General features: G+C 41.8%; 1 protein-coding gene across 2 annotated transcripts; it reads left to right on the top strand.

The window, feature by feature from the left end:
- The first annotated feature begins 5092 nt into the window (after window positions 1-5092).
- Window positions 5093-12337, top strand: LOC311298978 (tripartite motif-containing protein 16-like). 2 transcript variants are annotated; one of them, XM_084422363.1, is made up of 7 exons: window positions 5093-5756; window positions 6031-6126; window positions 6214-6447; window positions 10588-10747; window positions 10898-10945; window positions 11185-11577; window positions 11660-11896. In XM_084422363.1, exons 1-7 carry the CDS (start codon window positions 5184-5186, stop codon window positions 11665-11667), a joined length of 1512 nt encoding a protein of 503 aa, XP_084278489.1. In that variant the 5' UTR covers window positions 5093-5183; the 3' UTR covers window positions 11668-11896. The 2 variants fall into 2 exon arrangements, with proteins under 2 accessions (XP_084278489.1, XP_084278488.1); XM_084422362.1 differs by having other exon boundaries at window positions 11185-12337.
- The last annotated feature ends 1489 nt before the right edge of the window (window positions 12338-13826 follow it).

Raw genomic sequence — 13826 nt, 5'->3', positions numbered from 1 at the left:
TTATGTTTTTTTGTCCCCACCACTTTTTAAAACATCTTGCGGCACAAATGTACCAATTTTACAAATAAATAATTCATTAAGAGACGATCTAGCCCTGAAATGTGTTTTTTAAATCAAGTGATCAAAGTGCTCGTTGCCGCTGCGATCAGTGGAGTGGATACAATGTTTTCTCGCGTGGCTCGCGCACACGCCGCACTGTCTTCACTCGGACGTGCGCTTCAATCTGTTGCGGATACTCTCTTCGTTCTGGTGAAATCACAAAACATAATGCACACAAATGTGTCCCTGCTTGATATACAACCACTGATGAACATAATCGTTTTTGATGAAAAAAAAAAAAATATATATATGAGTGTGGATTAGAACCCAGAACCTCTGACACGCTAGGCGAAAATTCTACCACTGGACCGTTAAGATACACGATTAGCCACTTGTTGCACAGTTGATTTTTTTCCCTCTGAAATAAATAGCAAAAAGTCATAGCTGAGACTATGTGCATGATTATGCTGTATTATTCTACTTGATAAAAACGTATTGCAGCGAGATTATGCGTGCTACTACTAGAACTAGAACAGCTACGTCCGTGTGACTGTTATTCATGTGAAATTGAGCATCCAAATCAAAGAGCAGGGCCTCGCATTTCAAGTTCGCACAGGGCCTCGCACCCCACCTGCAACGGCACTGCATACAGAGTGACATGATATTGCATTTGTGTTACATACTGTATTGCATGTGAAAAGATGGATGCGACAGCTTGAGCAGACTCACAAATGTGTTCGACTATAACAACTCTTCCTCTTCTCAACATGGACTTTACCCCCGGGACCCCGAGAACTTTACAATATGTAAAGTTCCCGGGGGCGGGGTTTATGTAAATTTTAGGGTTGGTGATGTCACTAACCCAGGAGGAATGTTGTGTAGTCCCTACCAGCCATTTGTTGTAGTCCTTAAAAAATAATTTCTTTAAAAGCAAATATCTTCCTTTGCTTTGAACTTTGAGCGTTGTAACTTTGCAGATGTTGTTTATGCTCAAACAGCAACATTACACACTAATCACCCCTTTAAAATACTATTGAAGTAGCTCCTTTTTAGGTACTAAATCGTCATCGGAGGCTGACATGCTGCTCTTACTCTCAGACAGGTGTTGTTGTTGTGCGCGCTAGGTAACATAAATGCGCCATACGTCATCACGTTGCTATGTCATTGATATCGCGATATTACACTTTTTTTATCATGTAAAAATTTATACCGGTGTTATCGTGGATGGTATTATATGGCACACCCCAGTAAGCAGATATAGCCGCCACATACACCTTTAAGATGGAAGGAGATAATCCAGCAAAGAAACGTTCTTGCAAATAATCAAGTATTGAACCAACGGGGCAGTTGACTGGATCCAACTGACATTCTCTACACCAAGAAGAGAATAGTCTCCACTTCAGTGTAAACAGTCTTCTCGTGGAGGGAGCTCTGGACTGGAGTATGGTCTCCACAACCTCAGTCTAGAGACCAGATTCTATGAGCTGGGCCCCCTCAGGGGCCAGGCCCACAGTTTCCACAACTACGGGCGAGGGTGATAAATCGTGCCCCCTGCTTGGGACAATAGGTCCCTCCTGATCGGAATCTCCATCGGAGAGCCATCTAGAAGGCACACTTGGTCTGAGAACCAAACTCGGGCCGGCCAGTACAGGGCTACTAATAGTAGACGGGCCCTGTACCGGCGAACCCTCTCCAGAACTCCCGGGAGCAGAGATATCGGAGGAAAAGCATACAAGTGTAGCCTGGGCCACACCTGAACCATCTCCCCAGGGGAGCTAGATGTGTGAGGGAGAACCACATGGGACAGTGAGTTGTCTCTGAAGATGCAAATGGGTCTACTTGTGCTTGACCAAATTTCTCCCATAGGAGCTTCACCGCCTCGGGGTGAAGTCTCCATTCCCCGGGCCTCAGCCTCAACTTTATATATACTGCCCTGAGAGACATTAATTTCCTTTGGGCCCACAGGAGGATCTGGTGAGCCAGTTTGCATAAGTGACTTGACCTCAGACCCCCATGATGGTTGATGTAAGAGACCACCGATGTGTTGTCCATGCAGACAAGCACATGATGGCTCCTCAGGTCTGGGAGGAAGTGTTTGAGAGCTTGAAACACCGCCATCATTTTTAGCCGATTTATGTGCCAAGAAAGTAGAAGGTCCTGCCACAGTCCTTGCACCGAGCGACCACTCATGATCGCCCCCAACCTGTGAGGGAAGCATCTGTCGTTAGCGTTACACTGCAACAAGAAGCCCCCAACACTGGGACTTGGGCAAGGAAACAATGTTTTTCTTCCTCATGACTAAGGCACGTAGGCATTGCCGTGTGACCTTGATCATGCGAAACGGATTTCCCCTCGGAGCAAACCCCTTGGTTCTGAGCCACCACTGCAGGGGTCTCATGTACAAGAGGCATCGCCCCCGAAAGCGAACCTAAGGAACTTCCTGTGATGAGGATGGATGGCTACATGGAAGTACCCATCCTTCAAATCTATCGTGACAAACCAGTCCTTGGACTGAATCTGTGACACAATCTGTTTGGGTATAAGCATTTTGAACTTAAGTTTCTGAACCCTGCAGTTTAGTTGACGCAGGTCTAGAATAGGACGCAGCCCTCCATCCTTCTTTGGAACAGTGAAGTAACGGCTGTAAAACCCTGACTCCCTGCTGGGAGGATGAACCCTTTCTATAGCCTTCTTTCACAGAAGATTTTGTACTTCTTGCTCCTTAACCAAAGCCTGCTCGGGGTCCACCACCTTAGGGAGGACCCCTAGAAATCTGTGCGGACGAGAACCAAACTGAATTCTGTAACTTTTTTCTATTGTGAGCAGGACCCAATGAGATATATTTAGCAGTTTTTTCCATGCTGCCAGAAAATCTGCTAAGGGGACCAGCCTCTCTAGACTGGCCTCTGGTATTGGTCGAACAGCCACCTCTGCGCCCTGAAACGGCGAACCGGCAGGGAACAACCGAACTGGCAGCACTGCGGCCCTAGAGGGTGCCGAAGAGAAACGGGCACCGTGTAATGAAGTGGAATCTGTTTCTGCCCTCTGCGTCAGGACTTCTTCTTAGTCGAAGCCTTCTTTGAGATGTGGACAGTCCCCAGATCTTGTCTCTTTCTCTCTGCTCGTTCTATATATGCCCTGTCAAGCGCACCCTGTTAAACTGACAGGACTTAAAAACACATGCAAATGATAAACTTTCACTCTATGATGGTTAAACTGTGCAATTAATCAGCTTAAACGATACATTGCAGCCCTACTGGCAAGACAGCTTCTCCTCCAATTTCTCGGAGCTAATGTTTTGGTAGGAACGAAAGTTTACATCGTATGTTTCTCCGGAATCAGCCAGCGCGAAGGACGTCTATATTCCGATTGGTTGCTGGCATTTTGCCGCTGCTTGCCGCTGAACATTAACTGCTCAAGTCGGCGGCGGTGTGTACGTACAGTAAGAGACAAATCTGTAGCGGGACACAATTCTTGAATTGCATCAGCGCTTACTTCCTCACTTTCATCTAGGTCCCTTAGCATGTCACCCTGATATGCTTGCAATATAGACATTGTATGCAAACATGCTGCAGCCTGACCTGCTGCCGAACTCACTTTACCCACCAGCGTCAATGTAGCTTTGAGAGGCTTGGTGGGTAATGTCTGGGACTTTAGTGATGATACAGACTCAGGACAGAGATAGCTCGCAAGCGTCTCTTCAGCCCGGGGCATCGTCACATAAACATGTTGTTTTGTTTCAGCCCGGTGATATTACTATAGTTTGACTATTCTTTGATAGTTTGGCTGAAAACACAATATCAGACCGGTTTCTTCCTCGATTTCAACACCTCAGTCTGGAGATCGGGAAAAAACAGCAGTCCGCGACGAGAAGGCTGTGATCTGGATGGTAAGAAACCTTTATCCAGCAGGCATTCTTTTGTACTTCCTTCTTTTTCAGCTGGCCAATCGATATTTAATTTAGCTACAGCACGAGTCACAACCTCCATAATCTCCTCATAAGCTGGGGTATGAGGTGGTGAATCCTCAATATCCTCTGCATCAATGCTTACAACATCCAGATCCTCAGAACTGGATAACTGTAGCACTGGCGCCTCACCCCGAGGAGAAAAAACTGCAGCGGGTGCTTCTTCCTGAGATAAAGCACTGGATCTGGCAGGTGAAGGCTGAGATATATGCGCCGGTCTCAAACCCCTCTGACAGAACCATTTGCGAACCCCATGATGAGCAAGACCCGAACCATGAGGAACGAGAGCCGAACCGTCCTCCTCAAAGAATGATCGGCGGGAGTGTAGTGTCCTCACGGACAGCTTCTCACAATGCTCACAGTCAGCCCCCTCGAGAACTGACTGGGCATGATCCATTTCCAAACAAGCAACACAAAGATCGTGTGTGTCCCCACCCGTAAGGAAACAAGGGCAGGGAAAAGCACACTTCTTAAACCGCTGCTTGTTCACCATAATATATATATATATGTGTGTGTGTGTGTGTAACTGCAATGCCAATCCAACACTAAATAGACAGAAACAGTATCACAGACAGCGCTTGCTGACACAGAAGCTAGCGCGGTCTGTTTCTAGGTATGCTTTATAGTTTCCTGGTCTGTGACGTCACCCGCCTATGATGTCTCATCACACCATTGGACTAATTTCACACGTGCTTCATGATGCAATCACGCAGGGGCGTTCCCACAGTGTCTCGACGCAGCATGAAAGGGAACTCAAAATATTTGAGGTAATCGGTTACATAAACCCGTAAATTCAAAGAAACAAATTCATAAAACTCGAAACAATTAAACAATCCAGATTACTTACAATGTGTCAGTTTTGTAAACTCAGAAGAAAAATAAAGTTCTAAATACATATAAAAGATAACTAATTTGTTTAATTTAAATTTACCCTTCTCAAACCAATTAATTATTTTGAGCATTAGGGTTTACAGTTAATGTTTTTGCATTCATTGTTGTAGAATCTGAACTCGGCAGGAATGAGGCTTTATGATGGTTTATAGACTTGATAAACCATCAAGTGTGTTTTGCACACGTCACTCTAACACAGAACCAGGAAGCAGGAAGAGTTTGAGAAAGAGAAACTGAAGTGCAGTTGAGCTGTTGTGTGTTTGTGTCTCAGTATTCATGCAGTAAAATGGCAGAAGCCAGATTTTCTCAGGATGAGTTCATGTGTTCAGTGTGTCTGGATCTCCTGAAGGATCCAGTGACCACTTCCTGTGGACACAGTTACTGTAAGATTTGTATTACAGGCTGCTGGGATCAGGAGGATCAGATTAGAGTCTACAGCTGCCCTCAGTGCAGACAGACCTTCAGGCCAAGACCTGCTTTAGCTAAAAACACCATGCTGGCTGAAGTGGTGGAGAAACTGAAGAAGACTAAACTTCCTGCTGACTGTTACGCTGGAGCTGGAGATGTGCAGTGTGACGTCTGTACTGGAAGAAAACACAAAGCCGTCAAGTCCTGTCTGGTGTGTCTGGAGTCTTACTGTCAAACTCATTTTGACCGTCATGAAGAATATTTCTCCCGTAAGCCACATAAAGTGACTGATGCCACTGGACGACTGCAGGAGATGATCTGCCAAACACATGATAAACTCCTTGAGGTTTTCTGTCGCACTGACCAGAAGTTTATATGCTTGCTGTGTTCGATGGACGATCATAAAAACCACGACACTGTATCAGCAGCAGCACAGAGGACAGAGAAACAGGTATGAAACTACACACTGATGAAATAATGTTGACACTATTTATACTGGCACCATATGATCAGGAAACATCATTCACACTGCAGACGTCACAGAAGTGAACAGCAGCTGTAAGTGGACTTTCACTGCTGAGCGTATTTGTGCTTTGCATTTAACTTAACAGAAAATATGGTGAAAATACACCGTAAACATTTATCAACAAACTTTTTTTAAACTCTTCACATGATGATATAGTGACAGTATAAAGTGCCATCTGTGTTATTGGTTTGTGCTGCAGAAGCAGCTGAAGGAGACGCAGAGGTCGTTCCAGCAGAGGATCCAGCAGAAAGAGAAAGATCTTCAGCAGCTGAGAGAGGCTGTAGAGTCTCATAAGGTGAGTCTGGAGAAGAAGAGAAGTCTGAGAAGTCTCAGTCAGGACTCACTGAAGCTCACTGTGTGATTGTGATGTGTGTCCTAACAGCGCTCTGCACACACAGCAGTTGAGGACAGTGAGAGGATCTTCACTGAGCTCATCCGCTCCATTGAGAGAAGCCGCTCTGAGACGACACAGCGGATCAGAGATCAGGAAAAGACTGCAGTGAGTCGAGCTGAAGAACGACTGGAGCGACTGCAGCAGGAGATCAATGATCTGAGGAGGAGAGACGCTGAGCTGGAGCAGCTTTCACACACACAGGATCACATACATTTCCTGCAGGTAACAGAGATCGAGAAGAACAGGACAATTTTTTTTATTTGTTATTTAAAGATGCGCTACTAATATGCGCCTATAGGCGGGTCCACAACGCGCAAACACTTTGTCCCGTAGATGGTTTGCTTGAGCGCTTTAACCTTGCCCATGAGCAAATCTGTTTCCTCGCTAGAGAAGCGTTCAGTTTTTCCGCTTGCAAATAGCAACTGGCTTTTAAAGGGAATGGGAGATGAGACTCTGATTGGTTTCTCATTAAGAGAATAGGGACGACCCTTTTAGACCATGTGCCGGGAGCGCCGACCATTTTTCCCGTCGTTGAACTAGGAAAAGTGGATTCGGACACACTCTAAGTGCACTTGCACTGTGCGCTTTAGACCATGAGCTTAGATCGTTAAAATAGGGCCCATAATGTATTGTAGTTAAATGATGACCGAGTTGATCAAACGATAAAAGCTTGATCATCAAGGTATTCTATTTTAATAGTTTTAAACAAATCAATGTTCTAACTGCAGAAATGAAAGTAATAACTCATTTTTAACGACGGTAAAAAATAGCAGTGCACCGGTGATGACTTAGGCTCATCAGAAATTTTCGTTCTCAGTGTGCAACAAACTTTAGACTTTGCTGAAATTTGCTTTTAGCTTCATTATAAAAGTCTCCAACTCTTAGAGAAGTCCTACTTTTTACTAAGAATTTTGTGACACTTAAGTCAAAGCTTGAGACTATTCTCTTTTTTTTATATAGAGAAGTTTTATATATACGGGCCCAGGATCATAGTGGACTTGAGCAAGAGACTCACAGAGAAACATTTCATGAGGGCAGAATGAGCCGCTGACTGAAGTGTTGATCTGTGTGTTCGGTTATTATATAATCATCAGTCAGACTCACATCTGATCAACTTCACTCACATTTGTACTTTTTTACCTAGTTTTTCCTTCTGATTTCTCATATAATGGTGAAATTCGTGACCTTGATGGGAGCAATTTGAGTAATATTCATCAAAGTTGCATCAGATGATTTTAAAACTTATACAGAATTGACAGTATTTTCATAATTGTTTGCCTTTAAAACATTGATAAATTTGACCATGAAGACCCTAAACATGAAGTCTGTATATTAGCAATGCTTCAACATACTGAAACCACACAAAACCTGACCTTGGGATCGTGTCCTAAGAGTCCTTGTGGATTTCAGTGTCACTAACTGCTCAAAAGTTATAAATAATGTTCAGTCTGCTCGTAGATTTTTGAACTGCTTTTCCTGAGCGAATCTACTCAAGTCTACAATGAGACCAGGGGTGCGTTTCCCGAAAGCATCGTTGGCCAACTATGGTCGCAAGTTCATCGCAATGTCCATTGAACTCTATTGGTAACGACGGAACTTGCGACCATAGTTGGCCAACGATGCTTTCGGGAAACGCACCCCAGGGCCGTTTCTGAACATTTTGCCCCTTCCCAAAACTTACACACTCAAAACCTAAATAGCAACATTTCTAAGCATTGATATGGTACTTTTTATGGTACTTTTTTTTTTACAAATTAAGCGGCGTTTCCACCGCAGGAACTTTCCCCAGGAACTAGGGTCTTTGGGCTGGTACTCCGTGTGTTTCCACCGCAGGAACCAGGGTATCCGGGAGGTAGTACTTTCTTGAAGTTCAGGAACTTTCAGGGCTGGGACTTGGGCGCTGAACATGCTGATTGGTTGAGTTCATGCCACATTTTGATTGGTTGACTCCACGCAGCATTTTTATTTCAACCACCATTTTTTAAACAAAAATGATATTCAAATCAACAATGTAGTTTAAAAAATACGACCGATGGACCGATGACGAGGTTCAGGCTTTATTAAGCTTAAAATTCAGAGAATGAAATCCAGCGGGAACTGTAAAGTAGCTCGCACACGATATATTCAACGAAAAATAAATGGACAATGTTTAGAATAAAAGGAGAAATGTTATATTATTTCATTTGATAATTCAACAGTATTGATTCTTCACTTTCAATAATGCAACAGTAACCTATTATTTTTTCAATGAAACTTAAAGTGCTTTATTAAAAGTTATAAAGTAGTGTTTAGTACTTCACATTTCATAGTAAATTAAATTAACAAAGCCAAAAAATATCACATATTAACGGCTTTTCATCACACAAATATGAATTTAGCAAAGTTTGCCCTTTAATTCTGTGAATAAAACAAAGGCTTTAATGACATTCCCATTAAAGAATGTAATTTAACTTTTCTGAGTCAAATTAACATGATATAATACAGCTAAGACCGAGATTGATGCGTTTTATCAGGATAATAATATGATTATTTAAAATATTTAATATGAGAGAGATGTTGGTATATTACTGACCTCTCGGTTTTATTTCCACATCTAAATGAATCACTTTTGTGTTTTCTGGAATTTATTTTTAATTATTTGGTTTATTCTGCCAATTAATTTCTTAAATATATAATTTCAAAACACACTAAATTTCGATTTATGATCACAGTATTTCTAATTAAAATCATGTATTTCTCAAGCTAATATTGAGCTTAAATTGATTTCCTAGGAAGTTCACATTTAGTGTAAATGGCAAACGCTAGAACGTGTGTCTCTAATGTCACATAATGAATATGAGAAGAATGAAGCTGATGCTGTGAAAGTGCTGGATTGAGGAGAGTTACTAAAGATCAACAAGAGCCGCACAAATCTGACAGTAGAGCAGGACTGCGTTTCCAGATAACGATGGATCTTAGCACTTACGAGGATTTTCTACGAGCGACTTTATGAACGTTTCACAAAAATGCACTTAGCACGATCGTTCGCAGCTGTGCTTTAAGTGCTACTTAAGAGTCGCTGTCCTTTTGTCAAGTGCTGAAATGTCACCTTGTAGAATGGCTCGTAATTGTAGCACACGCTTGTATTTTGAAATCTATAAAAAGCACAAACCTTCGGGTGGAGACACCAGCAAAATGGCTGAACCAAAAAAAAAAAAAAAAATTCCTAAAAGAGGGAGATTAATGTCATTTTATATGAGGTGGAGCTATCCAAACGTTTTATTTTCAGCAGGTTTAAGGGCAGTCAAACAAATAAATAAAAACAAAACATTTAGGAGGATATTGCTAGAAAACTGACTGCAACTAGGGGCATAAAAAGATCAGGGAAGGAGGTCAGGAAGAAGTGGCAAGCCTTGCTAAAAGGAAATGGGCACTGCAGAGGACAACATTTAATAAAACAGGTGGTGGGCCCAATGAGTCCTCCCTTTTCACAGCAGAGGAAGAAAAGGCCTTGTCATTTGTGGTGGTATTGACATCCATGGAGGAGTAGGGGTAACTCAACCTGAGCCTGAGTCAGGTCCTTCATGCTCAGAGGAACTATCAGTTTCATCTGCCATCTCCCAGCACATCTCCTAGTCCTCCAAACAGGTCTCAGCCTCCATCTTCTGTTGTCCAGACTGCAGCCACACACCTCAGCAGTTTGAGAATCTTTGTAGTTGTAGTCAGGACATATGAGAGTGTCCTTATAGGGAGGAATAAGATGAAGAGGTGGTGGAGGAGGAGGAGGAGGTCAAAGATGGCATGATGGGGCCACATGATGGCCAACCAAGAAATGCCCAATACATGGTACAAGTCATTGACAGATTTTTTTAGTTCATCCCTATTTTTCCCAGTCTTTGAAGCATGTCATCTTTTATAAAAAAAAATGTTCATTCATTTAATTGAGATTAAAATTAATGGATTAAATTATTTCCATTTTTTTTGTTTTTGTTTTCTGCCCTTTTTAATTATTTAATTTAGAAATTCATTTAAACAAAAAACGAGTAATAAAGTGTACAATAAACTTAAAGTACAATCAAAACCTTATAATTACATTTCACTTGAATAAAGGTGTAATCTGCCGGTTGTCCTGCAGGTGACCTCATAACTCAGTCTTCTTATGAGGCACTTAGGGATTTACGATTACTCCAGAGCACTCGTAGATCTAAGATAATTTTTAAGTGCTACTTAAGTTACGATGCTTTTGGGAAACAGACCGTAATATTAAGATCAGTCGTACGATCGTTTTTACTATCTACTTAGGCTTACGATGCTTTTGGGAAACGCAGCCCTGGTTATTGATGAAGTGTGGCGGTGATGAGCTTTGATTTCTGTTTTCTCTAGAGTTTCCAGTCTCTCTCAGCTCCTCCTGAATCTACTGACGTAAATGACAATCCCTTCACTTCTCTCTCCTCTTTTGATGGCGTGAGAGAATCTGTCCGTCAGCTGAGAGACAAACTGGAGGATTTCTGCAAAGAGGAGCTGAAGAAGATCTCTGACAGAGGTAAAGTCCTGGAGATTCTGCTCTCAGAAATGATCCTCCATCATCTCAGATCATGTAGAAGATCATATTAGAAATGTCTTAGGAACGGATGCAGGGATCATTTTCTCTTGACATGATAATCACACTCTTCATGTCTGTTGATTTCCACAGTCACTTTCTCCAACATTGTTCCCAGGACCAGGAACGACTTCCTACAATGTAAGTCACTGAGAAAACAAGCAGAAAAACTCACTGAGTGTGTTCTTGTTCTTCCTGGAGAAGTGAAAGAAAACATGACAGAAGAGTTTTAGAGTTGATCATGTAAATGATGATTTGCTCAGGATATCTGGTAAACTGCACTGAGACACTGATGATATATTGAACATGAAGTGTTAAGATACATTAAAAGATCAGACAGATTCATAATTCCTGATTCTGATGTGTTTTATCTCCATCAGATTCCCATCAGCTCAATCTGGATCTGAACACAGTGAATAAACACCTCCGTCTGTCTGACAGGAACAGAGTGATTACTTACACTTACCCAAAGCTTCAGTCGTATCCTAATCATCCAGACAGATTTGATAATGTGTGGCAGGTGTTGTGTAGAGAGAGTGTGTGTGGACGCTGTTACTGGGAGATTGAGTGGAGTGGGATTAATGTGTCTATATCAGTGTCATATAAGAGCATCAGCAGGAAGGGACAGGGTATAGAGTGTGAGTTTGGATATAATGATCAGTCCTGGAGTTTGTTCTGCTCTTCCTCCAGTTACACATTCATTCACAATAACATAGTGACTGAACTCCCTGTAGAGCCCATCAGCAGTAGAACAGGAGTGTGTGTGGATCACAGTAGAACAGGAGTGTGTGTGGATCACAGTAGAATAGGAGTGTGTGTGGATCACAGTAGAATAGGAGTGTGTGTGGATCACAGTAGAATAGGAGTGTGTGTGGATCACAGTGCAGGAACTCTGTCCTTCTACAGCGTCTCTGACACGATGAGCCTCATCCACACAGTCCAGACCACATTCACTCAACCGCTCTATCCTGGGTTTTGGATTTTTATTGGATCATCAGTGAAACTGTGTTGATGAATCAGGATAGATTGTAGAGAGATTCTACCCATAATGCTTTGAGAGCTGCATGTTCAATCATAAACGCTGAGATGTTATAGAGTCTCTTACTTTCTCTTTTTTACATTAATACTACAGCTGAGCTTCTCTCAGTGTGTAAAGATCCACTGGAGGCAAGTTGAGAGAACTCAAGTGCAGTTTATTTATAACAAAAACAAACATGAACCAAAAGGCATGAAAAACATGAACTTACAAGCAGTGGTTTACAGCTAACAATACTAGACAAAAACACATGGCAAACATGAGGGCTAAAATACACACAAGACTAATGACTAGACAAGGGACACCTGTGAACAATGAAACAATGACAATATGACACAGACAAGGGAACACATGACAGACAAGGAAACATAACGTGAACAAACCCAAAAACAAAACCACACAGTGAAATAACATGTTCAGATTATGGTTGAGTAAGTGCTGAGCTTGAAGATGATATAATATTCCCTGTTAAACTCAATACAAATATTTTCTCATTATTTCTTATGTGTGCCTTGTGTATATGTGTGTGTATATGTACTGTATGTATATCATGTATATGTGCGCATATGTATTGTGGTGCATATTTATTTAAACACCTTTTACCAAATTTTGATTATTATCAGGTTAAAAAGGTTAAAGTCAAATCTGTCCTAAATCATAAGCATTTGTATTTTCATACTTACAGTAAATAGGTCACAGAAGACTTCTCCGTGTTCAGTTCAGCTCAATCTGGGAGACTTTTGGCAGGTGAACTTTTTAGTTTCAATTAAAGCTACACTGTGTGATATTTTCCCCCATCTAGCGGTGAAATTGTATATGACTACCCAGTGAATATTAGTTTCTGTTCCTTTCAATTTCAAGGGCGTTTTAACTCCTATGGTGGTCGTATTATTCCAAGATTAACATGGCTTCCAGTTCGACTTCGTCCAATTGCGCCTTTAAAACTATTCATCACCTGTGATCCGTCGCAGCACAGATTTATGCTACAAGGTAAACAATACTTTTTCACCATTGACGTGAGGAAAAGTAATACTAGAGGTCGTTCTGGCGTTATGCACAACCATGCTATGGTTAGACAAGCAACTATAAAACTTCGAATTTACACAAATAGGCTGAATTACCTGTCGAGAAGAAAGCAGGCAACTTCGGCGTCCGTTTTAAAATCTTTGCTCCTCATGAGCTCTTTCCATCTGGGAAAAGTTACTCCAGTATTGACTTTGGTCTTGCTGATTTGCCTGTCGCGTTGACGTTTTAATTCTCTCTTTCGCTTCCTTGGCGACTCTGCTACATGTCCTCGAGAATAGGCGTGATCCTCCATCTTCAGCAATCTTTCAAATCTGCCGGCAGTCGCGAGTAATCTCCCCCTCGCATTCGTCACGGTGTCACTGAGTGTAAAGCGCGAAAGGCGAAGCTTGAATTTACAGGTATGTCCCTCTTTGGCTAATGTAGTTTCAAGATGGAGGGGCAACATGGCGACCGGCATTCGAACCCCTCACCTGTATGTACTTTCAATGGCAGATTATAAACTTATGAGAATACTTTATTACTTGAAAGAAGTAAATATACATTAATGAGCACATATATTTTTGAAAGAACTAAGTGTTTTTTGCTAAGAATCAACTAAAAAAATTACACAGTGTAGCTTTAAATATATTTGTATTAACTACAGGTTAAATAGTTTACATACAAAGTACTAATATATAAAAAGAAAAGAAAACAAAGGCAAAGACGAATCGTTTACAAGCTTTGTCTGCAGGAAATGCTAATAGCAAGAGCATCTAACACCGGAGAGGCCGTTCCTGAGAATCAGCGTCTGCCTTGATCTTCTCATGTCAGCCTTGTGTTCACAATCTGAGTTCTTGAGGTCTTCATCTTTGTAAATCCCCTCATAATTCATTAGTCTTTTTATGGACAAATCCGAAGTCTTGAACAGTCCTAAGTTCCGGAAATCCCCTTAAAACCTGTTTATATAATCCCCTATAAGAA

This window comes from Rutilus rutilus (genome assembly GCF_951802725.1).
Source record: "Rutilus rutilus genome assembly, chromosome: 10".
In the NCBI taxonomy this organism is placed as follows: Eukaryota; Metazoa; Chordata; class Actinopteri; order Cypriniformes; family Leuciscidae; genus Rutilus; species Rutilus rutilus.
Note: the sequence above shows the minus strand (reverse complement) of the source record. Positions and strands in the feature narration are given on the sequence as shown.